The following is a 13,438-nucleotide window of genomic DNA, read 5'->3' on the forward strand; positions in this document are numbered from 1 at the left end:
GCGCGCACCCAGCACATGTCATTTGAGCACACGGTAGTGGGCTTACGTTTCAGATAAAACGTTTGCTTTTACCTGATGCTTCAGGTACCCATGGATGATATGAAGGGATGATGCCAGTAAAACCAACGGGTAGGGAGGGGGCTGCTAGAACAGCCTAGGCTATGTCTGAAATAAGCTTTGGTAAGGACATTCAGCAATTATTTAGTGCCTATCACATACCTTCTTTGTGCCAGGATCTGGGTTTATGGGTGAGAGACACATATGGGAAATTCTGATTTGATGCTGTGTGACTTTGACCACAAGGCAAGAGTCATCTCTGGTCTGGCCCCAGATTTCTCAAATACCCAACAGGTAACATCTAGAACAATGTGTGTCCCTCAAGTCATGGCAACTTGAAGCAAGCAGAGGTCTGGCAGCTGAGAAAACTTCACCTGGACCAGCCAGGTGAAGAGAGAGAGAAATGCATTCAGCCAGAGGTTTTCTTTGCTGAGCTAAATTGTACCAGTATAGGGAACGATAGGCTGAAGAGGGTGGTACGTTTTTAGGTCCCTCAGGAATGGTCCCTGCAAACTTCATAAACTACCCAGTCAAATGCCAGGGCCCTCCTCAAACCTGCTTGCAGAGAGGAGGTCCTTGAAAGCATCTAGGATGGGTGCCCTGGGATGGGTTTATTTCTACCATACAGAGTATACTCCCACCACGATGAACAACGGAAACGTCTCTCCAATCACTAAAAGAACAAGAACACACAAGGGTGAGCTCCTGATGGGTGTACCTAAGGAGAGAAACTGCAACTGGTGGTGTGGTAAGTGGAATACTAGACGGCCCTCCTGACCCCTGGGGTTAGTCCCCTGATCGTGTATGTCACAGGGCAAAAGGGTTTCTGCAGATGTTAGTAAGGCTACTGACCAGCTGGCCTTAAGATAGACAGAATATCCTTGTGGGCCTAATCCAATTGCACAAACCCTTAAAAAAAAGCAGGTGTTTTCTCCTGCTGGGGGCAGAAGAGAAAATCAGAGAGGGTCTTGAAGCACGAGAAGAACCAGATGTGCCCTTGTTGGCTTTGAAGATGGAAGGGGCCACGTGAGAGGGAATGTGGGCACCTCTGGAAGCAGAGAGGGGTTGGCCAGCAAGAAAATGGGGACTTTGGAACCTCAGCCTACAACCACAACTGGATCCTGCCGACAACGTGAATGAGCTTGCAGGGGATTCTACCCAGAGCCTCAAGACAGAGCTAGCTCATTCCAGCCGACACCTTGATTTTTGGCCTTGTGAGAACCTGGGCAGAGAGCCCAGTCAAATCTACAGAACTATGAAATGATAAATGGATGCTGTTTTAAGCTGCTAATTTTGTGGTAACTTTTTAGGCAGCAATTAAAAAACTAGTGGCTTCCCAGCCGAGTTGGTCAGTTTGATAATAAATACTTAGCAAGCACTCACTAGGTACCAGGTACCGTCTCATGTGTTAGGGGATGCAGCAGTGAACCTGAGAGATGGCCTCTCCCCCTCAAGGAGCTTACATTCTGGAAGGGGAGGCTGCATTCTAATGGAATAAGCAGTGAGCCCAGATTTGAGGCTGCCACGAAGTGCCATGGACTTTCTTCCCTTGGTGTTTAAGGTACCTTTTATCACTGGCTGCTATGTTTTGTCTTCGCAATGACAGACATTCTATTTCTAATAACGTGTGAAGGTCAGGGCATAGGAACTAGCCTGAACTGAATGGTAACCCCTCTGGTAAATCTGAATCTGACGGCTGGCTCTGCTCTCAGAGCAGTGTGGCTGGAGTGGCAGTAACTGAGGAGTATCTCTTGAACACACATTTTATTTCTCATTTCTCCCATGATTACATTAAGTGAGACAGAAAAAGCTTTTCAAATTGTGCAGCAGTATTTAATGGGGAGGTCTAGAAACATCGTTTGAGAGAATCCTCCACTCATTATTTTGCTTACTGGTCCTCTCTGAATGGAAAGCCAGTATATAAATATTGCTGCCCTGCTCCTCTTGAGATAATTGAAAAATGAAAATGGCTACAGCTGCAGAATAACAATTATCCCACTGCTGGGAGCCCAGACGCATGGCTGGACACGTTACTGTCTCACGGGAATGAGCAGGGGGCTGGGTGGGGATGAGCCCCCCGAGGGTTCCTGCTCAGAGTCCTGACCTCCTCCCCAACCCCACCTCAGGGTGGGAGTGGGTTTGGACCCCTGAGCAGAGCCATCGGGATTTATACGCATGGAGTCACGCGCCAGGCATCCTGGGCTGCAGGTGCCAACATGCAGCTCAGACAGCGGACCAGCCCAGTGTCATCCAGGAACTACTGTGAAAGATGGGATACAAATGTGTTCTCCTCTTTGCTGTAACATCTTCTCACCGTCATGGGCTCTTTCCTGAAGCAGGCAAGTCCCTGGTGCTGCAAAGGCCATGGGCTATTTATTTATTTATTTAGGGACCTTAAGAGTGATTAGATGCTTTGGAGCTCTCTGTAGCTCAGGGAGGACCCTTCAGTCAAACTCATTTCAAAAGTTAATGGGAAAAAGCTAATGGATTCTGAAGGACGGCAGTAATGTATATAAGCCTCCTCTCGGTACTGGTGGGGAGGGGAACGTGGAATGATGAGAAAGTACCGGAAGAATACCTTACTTTCTGCTTCAAAGCCTGGTTTTGCAGAGGCCTCTTTCTGGGAGCGGCTGGTGGGGTCCCAGCTGCTGGGTGGTGGTGATGATTCCACTTCTTCCCAGGAGGAAGAGGAGGTGTGCAGGGGGCTACCCACTGCAGGAGGTCCTGGAGAGGACCGCCACACCAGCAGGCCGTCCCTGGCCCCCAGGAAGGGTCCTGCCCATCTGATTTTGGTCACCTAACATTTCAGACACTTGCTGCCAAGGGGCTTTTCAGCCCAGAGGCTGTAACCTGGGGCTGATTCTGGAATCTGGGGTTTTAGCCATTTACACAGGAGCCGGAGGCTTTTAATCCGCTGTAGTTGGCTAAGCTTCCCTGGACACTGCCTGCTATTGCCCTGGTCAGAACTCTTCAGGAGCTCCACATTTCTTCCTAATACCTCCCTACCTTTCCAAATTTGTTACTATGAACCATAACCCATTCTATTCTGTCCATCGTTCCTCAGACATACACTATGCCCCCGTCTCCATTACGCTTCTGTGCCATTCTTTCAATCTAGTACACTCCTCTCTCTCCACCTGGAAGAATTCTTTGCTTCAAAATCAAGATTTCTCTGTAATAAACCTCCTCTTGATCACTCTCAATGGAATCAGCCTCTTCCTTCTCTGAACTCGGATAACACTCTATCCACACGTACGTGAGGCTCTCCATTCTACCCTTGGAGTGTCAAGAAGGTTTAATATAGAAATTTGACTTCCTAACTTAGCCTGTCTCACAGTATGCTCTGTAGAACTCTAGGCTTATAGAATATTACTAATTGTTAAAAAAAAAAAAAAAAAAAAAAGCTCTTCTTGGTTAAATAATATGAGAAATGCTTGGCTAGGTTTCTTTCTGAAGCATTTCTTAAACTTTTCCTGTACTAACACTCACTGCGAAACTTCCAAAGGAGGATATCATTTGTGGCATTTCCCAAGCTTACTTGGCCATCAAAGATGAAGGTTAAAGATTAGGCTTCTTGTGGTTAATGACGGGTAAACCTACGTGGGTATAATTAACGGCTTCCCCAAGTAGTTCTGTCGAAGTTCACAGTCAATGAAAGAGGAAAATAAATTATTTATGTAAATGCATTTTAAAGCACCCTGTAAAGAAGCCACAGTGAATGAGAATAACCTTTTATTGCAAAGGGAATACTCCCTGGCAAATCAGTTTTTACAGGTCTATATTTTGAGCACAGAAGTTTCTTAAAGTGAGGAGTATCTCTGTTGACCTTTTAAACTTTGCATCTCATATAGTGTAGGTAACATGAAAGTTGCACAAGAAATACTGATGGAACCAACGAATAACCTTTTAGAGCCCATCACCAAGGAAAAGCCTTCTTATCTTCTAGAAGGATGACCAGCATTTCTGATCAACCAATAAATGAGATCTTTCCCTCTCTGAACAAAAGGAAGTCACTTTACTCTTGTTTGTCTCCCTAGATGGCACTGGACCACATGGGTACATCAACTCCACGTGCTGTGGTGGGGACGCCACCTATGGAGAAGACCGAGGAGCTGTGCCCTGAGCACCAGGCTGGAGATGCTGCTGTCACGGCCCCAGGAGCCGCCCCTACCTGGTAGCAGGTGCCGAGTTCCCTCCCGTTGGCCGAGAAGGACAACATGCCCATTGCCAGATCCACGAGGCAGCCGATCTCTAGGTCCACGTTGCTGCGACTTGCTCTTTGGGACGTGGCCACGATGTCCCCACCCCAGACCATGTAGCAGTTGCTGCGCTTCACACTAGGAGCCAGAGAGAGGAAAAGGCACAGAATCTGGACTGGGGCAGTTTGGAATCAAGACTCAGGATTGAAATGCCCCCCAAAGCTTCCAATGAAGCTTTCCAATCAGCTGCGAATAATTTTTTTTTTCTTAAATGAATTCACTCAGTTTAGGAATGTGGCACCTCTATCTGCTTCAAACAGCAGAGCGTTCAGGCAACTTGCTTCCTGGCTCATCGTCAATTCATGTTTCTGAAACAGATAATGGGGACGGTAGTATTCCCACCTTAGAAGTGGGAGATAAAGGTGCAGAGAGGATGACTACCACAGGTGGACTTAGAGAGGAATTTGGTATAAGAGGCAGGAACGAAAACTCTGTGTCCTGAGTTCCATTTCAGTGTCAGGGCAAAAGGCCGTTTGACACTTGAGAACTCAGGCCCACGTTCCCTAGGATGGCAGGCCTGGGCCTGCAGGAAGATTTGCAAAGTAGATAAAGTTAGTCTCTGATGGCCTCCCACCTCCTGATCTGTACTACCCCCCACTCCCAGCTCCCTGGAGCCCTGTCCCCTGCACTCTTCACCACCTACCAACCTGGGTCCCTTTCTCAGCTAGCTGGCTACCACCCCCCAGAAAGAAAACTCCACCATAGGCATTTAGCTTTAAAAGCCAACTATAATAACCACAAAGCCTTTAAACTCCAAAGCCTGGGTTTTTAATGGTAAGATTTCAAACCCTGGGTGGGCTTTGGAGAAGTGGTGTGTGGCTCCCCAGAGCCCCTCACCATGGCTGCGGGCAAGAGGCAGCTGGTATGTCTCCTCCTAAACCCAGTCCTGGTGTGGCTCATCTGAGGGACCCGGTTGCTTAAAGTAACACCAAGCGATTTGTCTCAGGCTAAAGGAGAGAGTGACTCTATACGGGATGCTAGAGCAGCCCCTTTAAACTTCCTAAGGTCAATCTGATCTGGCCTTGGAAAGCCAAGAGTTTGATTAGAATTCTCCCAGGTTTTTTCCGGTTCTAGAAGTCCATCATTTTCCCAGACAACTAGAAATCCCGTGTGTAAGCATTCCTTCACCTCCTCCCCTCGACTCTCCTCTGTGGCACCAGTCAGGCTGGTTTCTCAGAGTGAATGCCCTCAGGCAGCGCCAGTGCAAATTGCTCCTTCCAAAGAGTTATAGCCATTGCTAGATTTCCATTAAGGTTAAACTGTGGCGATGTCATTACTTCTTTTCAGTGATTCAAGTACGAAGTACACTAATGACTACAGAATTCATTTAATAAGGTACAGAAGCCGCAAGAGTGTGAAGTGCCACACTTTGGTCATATTTCAAAGGGTCTAAGTTTGAAATGCCTGAACACATCCGAAAATCGATCCTGTGTTTACTTCTTATTACACAAGACAAAGAACCAAGAGTTACTGAGCACCTACTATCTACTGGGTCTTACGCTAAGGTGCCGATGTGTCAGTTAATTTTCACCATGAATGTGGTCACCGAGGATCAGATAAATAAAATAATCAGTCTGGCATGGCAGAGCCAGCAAACTGGAGCCACAGACCCAACTGGGGTGAGACTGTGTGCTTTTTGTTCTTTTGGCTGAAGAGCAAAGTCCGGAGTGGTCAACTGCTTTCACATACTTTCCTTTTAACCAAACCAGATGTTGCATCTGGTTATAGCATCTACTCTGGGTCTCATAACACGATGGACATTCAGTGATGGTAATAAGAGTGCTGTTTATTGAGTACTTGAGTTGAGGCACTGCTGTAGGCTCTTATCTATGTATCATCTCACTTAAGCCTCCTAACACTCTGTGAGATTAGAACTATTATTCTCATTTTATAAATAAGGAAATTTAGATCCAGGGAGGTTAAGTAACAGGTCCAAAGTCACACCTCTAGTACGTACTGGAACCCAGTTTAAAACGCAGGCAGTTTGCTTCCAAAGTCTGTACTCTTAACCACCCACCAACAATGGTCCCCCCAGAAAACAGCCAATTGCGCCCGACCTCTGGCCATTGGCCTTTGATGAGCAAGTAGTATCTTAAGAGTACTGACTGCAGAACATTCCTGACTTTGTAGGGATAAAGTTGTCATGAGAAACAACTTATTACATTTCTATACAAGCCTGCCATCTGGGCAAGGACTCTAGTAAATCTCCCTTAGGTGGAAATAAGGCATGGTCTGCTGGTTCATTTCTGGGGCATCACTGCCTAAAGATCCTTCCTTGGTGGTAGTACCAACAGACCCGTGGGAGGGTATAGGTGTGCCTAAAACATATTTTCCTTGAAGATCCCTAATTTCTATTCAGTGGTTATTATTTATAAATTTGCCATGTCTCTTTTATGTTCTTCATGCTTTCAGCCACTACAGACTTTTGGGATGAGAAGTTCTGAGTTGATCAGTTGCTGTGTGATGTGGTACATCTTCTTATTTTCTGCAATTGGCTTCCCTCAAGCACCCAGGGATTTTTCTCTGTCTTGTTCTGATGTTGTAGAAATTGGGGCTTGCCTAGAAATCACGGAGTCTGAGAGGGAGCCCAGGCTTCCCGACTGTCCATCTGTATCTCCCATCCCTGGGTCATGTTTTATACACGTGATGAAATTGCCCTTTATTTTGGCTAATAACACTTCTCCCACCATAGTCCTCCCCCCCCACCCACCCCATTTACTTAAGGATTTTAAGCCTGTGCTTCGTTTTCCCTTTATAATAGAGGCTGATGTTTCCTTCTTTGGGGTGTGAGGGGGAAGGGAAAAAGACTGCTGAGGGAGGGCCAACCTTGCCCCTCAGGAGTCCTCTTACCTTTCGTGGACCCGGCCTCTTTCGTCCCCCAGAGTAACAGTCACGGTACAGTTTTTATTCAAGTCAAACTTTTCACTGTACAAATGATAGTCGGGAGTCACCCATCCGACCCAGACGCAGGAAGGGTCCTGTCCAGCAAAGATGCGAATTGCGTAGTAGCACTGCTGGGGAGAGACCACAGGGGGGCGTGAGTGACCCCACCCCGCCCCTGTTGTGGGGAGCGGGCTCAAGAGGCAGAAATTATGCAGCAGCCCCCCTTGATTCCCTTTTCTTAAAAAGCACACACTGTTCTGGGGGTGTACTGCACTACACTCTGGACTGGGGGAAGAGTTGATGAGAGAATCTGGCTTCCTTATTTTTTCCTTTTCTGTTGTGCTTTAGTCTAAAAAAATCAGGCATCTAATATACCACCCTCTGCCCAGAAGATGCTGCTGCCGAGACCAGGGGCAGCCACTCAGAATGGTCAGCACAGAACCCTAACCCTCTTCTGGGTACCAGGGCTGCTAGGGAGAGCCAGGCACATCTTTGCCCTCAGAGAGAAGAGCGATGAAATTGCCCTGGAGGCCAGGGGGTTAGAGAACTCAGGCTACACTTTGCAATTCTGCAGGAAGTCTAAGTTTTTTTAAGTCTTGAAAAAGATGCTACAAAAGAAAAAGCCCACAATGTGGCCAAATGTGCTTTGTGTGGTCATCAGACTCAATGACAGGCAGGGCTGAAAAATTACAGTCATTCTTGGTGGGCATTGTAACAACTTGTGAATTGTATCACTATGTTATCATAACAACTAAAGCACTGAGGTAAGTGACTGCTTCATCATTTTCTTTATGAAACTGAGCACATTTATTCTTTTTTTCTGTTTTGCTTCTATTTTATTTTTTAAAAAATTTTTACTGGAGTATAGTTGCTTTACAATATTGTGTTAGTTTCTACCGTACAGCAAAGTGAACCGGCCATACATATATCCCCTCTTTTTTGGATTTCCTTCCCATTTAGGTCACCACAGAGCACTGAGTTCCCTGAGTAGAGTTCCCTGAGCTATACAGTAGGTTCTCATTAGTTATCTATTTTATACATAGTATCAGTAGTGCAAATGAAGTCCTTTTATGTGCAGTCTGTCCTACTTTTTGATTGGAAAAGGGTCAGCCAGACACACCTGTGCTGGCATCTTGGCACTGGCAGCTATGAATCATGTGACCTTGGACAAGTCATTTGTCCTCTCTGTGCCTCAGAGCGCATGATATTGCTCATCTCCTGGGGTTGCACTGGAACTTAAGAGGGAAGGTGATCAACATGCTCCGTGTAGTGCCCTGCACATAGTAAGTGTGTGACATGCCGCTGCAAGAATCATACTCTTGATAGTTAACCTACGAACGTGGGGTTGCAGGATAACGTTATAGAAGGGGTGACATGCATTTCTCCCAAAGGAATTTGTATTTGTGTGTGTGTGTGTGTGTGTGTGTGTGTGTGTGTGTGTGTTGGTCAGGTGCTAAAGAAGGATGAGAGAAAGAAAGAAATTCAGAAGCATTGCTTTCTGACCACTGTCTAGCCTGAAGAAAAAGAACCAAAGGCAGCCTCCATCTTCTGGGCTAGCTCCCTGCTCCTTTTTCTCATTTGACTGCTTTCAACATTATTCCTGGCACTGCTCAGAGAGACGGGAGAATTGATTCATAGCAGTTTACATAAAAGAGCAAACAAAAGGATTACATTAAGAGTCCCCCCCTTTCTCCCCCAACTGATGTTCATTTCAATCAGAAAGGCAGTGCTGAGTCCCTGGTGGCAAATAGGCACCAATCACACAATGATGCCCAATTAGATGCTCCAGGTAGAGTTCTGTTTTGCATTGAATAACTGTTTTTCTTTCCCCCACTTGAGAAATGCTATAGATATGTTCTGGAAGCATCAAGAAGGATATTAAAAGACAGAATAATTGGCAATTACAGAGGATCTCTAGACAGACCTTTGCTGTAGGGGGCATATTACCAGGCACAGCAAAGAATCAAATAATTAAAACCATAATTGAGCACATTTACTTACTGTTGTTGTATGAGAGAGTATTTCTTGCATCTGTTTCCTGGGGGGAAGAAATCCATGTTTTAGTTCTTCAGGTCTACAGAGAAGCCCACAAGTCAGACAGGCAACTGATCTACCTTTAATGACGAAGGCAGGTTTAAGAAGCTGGCTCTTTCCTATACATGAGCCTGACTGGTCCTGGGACTTGTTCATTTGCAACCTGATACCACCAGGCAGGGCTGTGACTTCCAACTCTTGTCTCTCAGCCCAGGTGTAAGTTAGAGCTAGGGGGAGGTTGGGAGACGCTAATAATGTAGGCAGGGATACCTTGGAATACATTATCCTGTTCTCTTAAGCAGCTTTGCTTGTTTAAAGCTTGGTAGACAGTAAAACTCTAGAGGAAACCCAGACCAGATATACATCAACGATAAAAAATAGACATTAAAGGGAAGAAAGATAGCAAGGAATATATTCCTTATCAGGAAGGAGGAAGTCACATTACTCATGAGTCACACAGCTGCTGGGTTGGACACTGGCCATAGTTATGCAAAGAAGGCGGTATTTGCCTACAGAAGCTTCTAATTTCACACAAAGGCAACAACAATTGCACCCTCTCATGCACTTACATTCTTTTTACTCCAAAAGCATACGAATTATAGGTTGCAAGGAGGCTAGGGACTCAGACAACTTGGGAAGAGCAGAAACTTGTTCACTGGATGTGACCCAGTTAAGCTTGATTGGTCCCCTAATTATGCACTGCACACACACACATGTGCACGGGCATGCACTCGTGTGCACACCCATCCTCATTTCTTCCTGACTGAAAGCAGAGGGAACCCTCCTCACAGAGCTCTAGTTGTGCCGAGGTAGAGGGAGCAGGAGACAGACAGAAAGCCGACTTTGCAACAGACACGCTGAGCACCTCTGAGAGCTGGAGGCGCCTCCCTCACCTTTTCTGGAAAGCGTCACTGTCCAGACACGGGCTGTGACTGAAGGAGGAGTGGCACTCGACCGGCACGCTCAGGCGGCAGTAGATCATGCTGGCACTGCCGTTCTGTGTGCCGAACGTCTTGTGGATCACCTTGAGGCACGGAGGGCTGTCCACGGTGCCATCGATCCTCACGACCTGGAAATGCCGTGGTCCTCACCTGACACAGCCTGACTCTGACCCACCCCTCCTCCCCTCACTGACTACTTACGTCAAGGCTTCATGTGAACTACAAAGGTTGTCATGAGTGATACTGAACCATTACACTCATCCTTACGTGGACCGTGCCCTATAAAATATCACAGATCTGCCTCTGGCTGGGGAAGTGAGGGATCTAAATTAGGGATCTGAAAATGCTCACTGGGTTTTCTGCAAGGTCAAGGATGCCAGCCAGGGGGGTAATGCAGTGTTGTATTCGCTGATGCTGACCTTTTAGGAAGGTGACAAGTGGCTGAAGGAGAAAATCTTTCCAGAGGTTTCCCCTGTCAGTGGGCATGAGAACATCTAAGGGAGAAGGCACCAGAAAGCCCAAAGCTCAAGAAGAGACATCAGAGTTTCCTTGGGGGGGCACTGTCTTCCACCCAGTGCCTTTCCCACCTTTACCACAGTTACAGCCTGAGTGCAGAAGCTCCTGGAGACTCCTCTACACACTGAGGAAATTCCCAGCTCCAGGGCACAAGCACTGCAGGGGGTGCACTGGAGGAAAGATCAAAACTGGATTTTTGAAGTGTGTGTGTGTGGCTGGGGGCTGAGGAGGGGTGGGAGGGAGGAGCAGAGAAAGTAAACAGACTTACAATAATAATTTTGTTACAATCTGAGCATTTCTCCCTGCGTTCTAGAGAATAGTTCCTATCCTGGGGTCCATGAGTACACTTACATATTTTTGTGTGGTTTGTATATTTTTCTAAGTGTAGGTTCTCTAGATTCTATCAGTTTGCCAAAGGGGTTCACGACCTCCAAAATGTTTATGAGCCAGCTTTCTAAAGTAATGGCCAGGTAGGAATCAGAGAAATTAAAGTCTCTACTATTTAAGAGTGTGGGGAAAAGCGGAGGGTAAAGAGTGGATACTTGCTGAATTCAAAGTGGGCAGTGAGTGAAGGGGACTTAACAGTCTGGGGGAATCAAGCCATTGAATCTAACGCTTCAGTGGAGCTGACTTGTCTGACATCCCATCGGCCCCCATCCCACCCCTACGCCATGAAAAAACCATGGTGGGGCTGGGTGATACAGAGGCAAGCAGATGTAGAACCAGAATCCGAATCAGGCTGCTTACAGTCTTTGGCTTCTCTGCCTCTCTCCTCCCCCGACAAGGTGGGAGGCATCATAATCAACTACTACACCTCCACTTAAAAACCTGGAGACGGTTCTCCAGGAATTAAACAAAGCCTAAAAGACATCGAGTTATGAGCAGAGGAGAACCACGTTTGGAACACATCATCCTGAGCGCAGGTACTGAACTTTTTTAGGAAAACAACATTTAAGGTCTCTGGATACTGTATTGCTATAATACCGGTATAGGCATGTCTGGAGAAAACATTGTGGCCCAGAGGTTTGGGGATGGATCTGCAAGGTGCTTACCACTTGTAAGATGCCACTCAGCTGCCCCAACTAAGGCACCTGCAACGACGGCTCTGAGGGCCAGCGAGGAGGTGACCGGGGTAGGCGCAGCCAGGGCGTGGACTTAGGCAAGCACCACCTGGTGACAGGAGCACCAGCGGGAGTTCAGGGCCTTGGTCCCCCCTGGCCTGCCAGGGTCCCCGCAACATGCAGCGTTACCTCTATCTGTGGATGATCCTTGGGCACGTTGACAAATGTTGGGAGGCGCTTGCTGAACCACACGGCCACGTCGCGGTTCATGTTGACAGCAAAAGGCTCAAAGCCCTCTTGGAGGCCGCACATGGTATAAAACTTGAAGGTGCTGGCGTCCATCCCGAGATTCATGCGGCCGATCTGAGACAGGCCCAGAGAGCATATGGGCACAAAGCCTGCAGAATGGTGAGAGAGCCCGGTCAGCCCTCAGGACTGTCCTGGGAAGCTGGCAGGAAGCGGAACCTTTGCTTCCTTAACAGCTTTGAGTCTCAGCAGGAAAGACAGAAAGACGGGACAGCGTCCTTTTCTTTCTTCCTGGCACATAAACTCAACAACAGGAGGTCACATGGAGTTTACGGCTGCCCTTGGTATATGGGAAAGAAAAGTGAGTCCGGTTCAAAATGATTTGTTGAGAAAAACAATCATCTAGGTAAGATTCTTCTTAAGACATAAATAAATATCAGCTGGAAAAGTAAAACCAATAAGAGAAAAAGTGAAATTCTTTATCTATGCCTTAGCTAAAATTGATTTTAGGCCCTGGGTACTTTTTATTTTATTTATCTCTGGAGTTTTTTTTTTTTTTTTTTGAGGTACAGTTGATTTACAATATATTAGTTTCAGGTGTACAACACAGTGATTCAATATTTTAATAGATTGTACTCCATTTAAAGTTATTACAAAACAATGGCTATATTTCCCTGTGCTGTACAATGATATATCCTCGTTGCTTATCTCTTTGATACACAGTAGTTTGTGTCTCTTAATCCCATACCCCTAACTTGCCCCTCCCCACTTCCTTCTCCCTATTGGTTATCACTAGTTTGTTCTCAATATCTATGAGTCTGTTTCTGTTTTGTTCTATACCTTCAATTGTTTTATTTTTTAGATTTCACATATAAGTGATAACATAGAGTATTTGTCTTTCTCTGTCTGACTTATTCCACTAAGCATAATACTCTCTGGATCCACCCACGGTGTTGCAAATGGCAGATTTTCATTCTTTTTTACGGCTAAATAATATTCCATTGTATGTACGTGTGTGTGTGTGTGTGTGTGTGTGTGTGTGTGTGTGTATAGACACATACCACATCATCTTTATCCATCCATCTGTTGATGGGCACTTAGCTTGCTTCCATATCTTAGGCCCTGGGTAATTTTAAATACTGCCCCCAAACAAAACAATGCCTAAAGAATGACTTGGTGTAAACCGCCCAACTTTTCTAGGTCTCAGCATCTTCTCCAGTGAAATGAGAGGTCTAATGGTTCATGTCATTTTGAGAGTACGCTCCTAAGAAGTTTTGGATGCTAACACAATCACTCCGCTTGTTTACAAAATACAGTTTACAAACCCCACCCTCCCAGCCTTCTGCTGTAGTCCCCTCCTAAGCAGGAAAGCGAGATTTTCAAGCAGGAGACAGAGAAATCTCTGTTCACTCTCACAGTGACTACCTCTCCAAGCTCTCTT

At 46.3% G+C, this 13,438-nt stretch overlaps 1 protein-coding gene across 6 annotated transcripts in view; it reads right to left on the reverse strand.

Annotated features, from left to right (window-relative positions):
* The window catches only part of RYR3 (ryanodine receptor 3), a 570,624-nt gene that overhangs the window by 192,073 nt on the left and 365,113 nt on the right, over positions 1-13,438 (reverse strand). For 5 of the 6 annotated variants that reach the window (XM_082452326.1, XM_082452324.1, XM_082452323.1 and 2 more), the window contains 5 exons: positions 11,941-12,149; positions 10,127-10,302; positions 9,201-9,237; positions 7,167-7,330; positions 4,229-4,394 (listed from right to left, as the gene is read on the reverse strand). In XM_082452326.1, the coding sequence (XP_082308452.1) occupies positions 4,229-4,394; positions 7,167-7,330; positions 9,201-9,237; positions 10,127-10,302; positions 11,941-12,149 (752 nt within the window). The remainder of the gene's footprint in view (positions 1-4,228; positions 4,395-7,166; positions 7,331-9,200; positions 9,238-10,126; positions 10,303-11,940; positions 12,150-13,438) is intronic. The other variant, XM_082452325.1, reaches the window with a different exon arrangement.

The sequence above is a fragment of the Balaenoptera physalus genome, assembly GCF_965194825.1.
Source record: "Balaenoptera physalus genome assembly, chromosome: 2".
Lineage (NCBI taxonomy): Eukaryota > Metazoa > Chordata > Mammalia > Artiodactyla > Balaenopteridae > Balaenoptera > Balaenoptera physalus.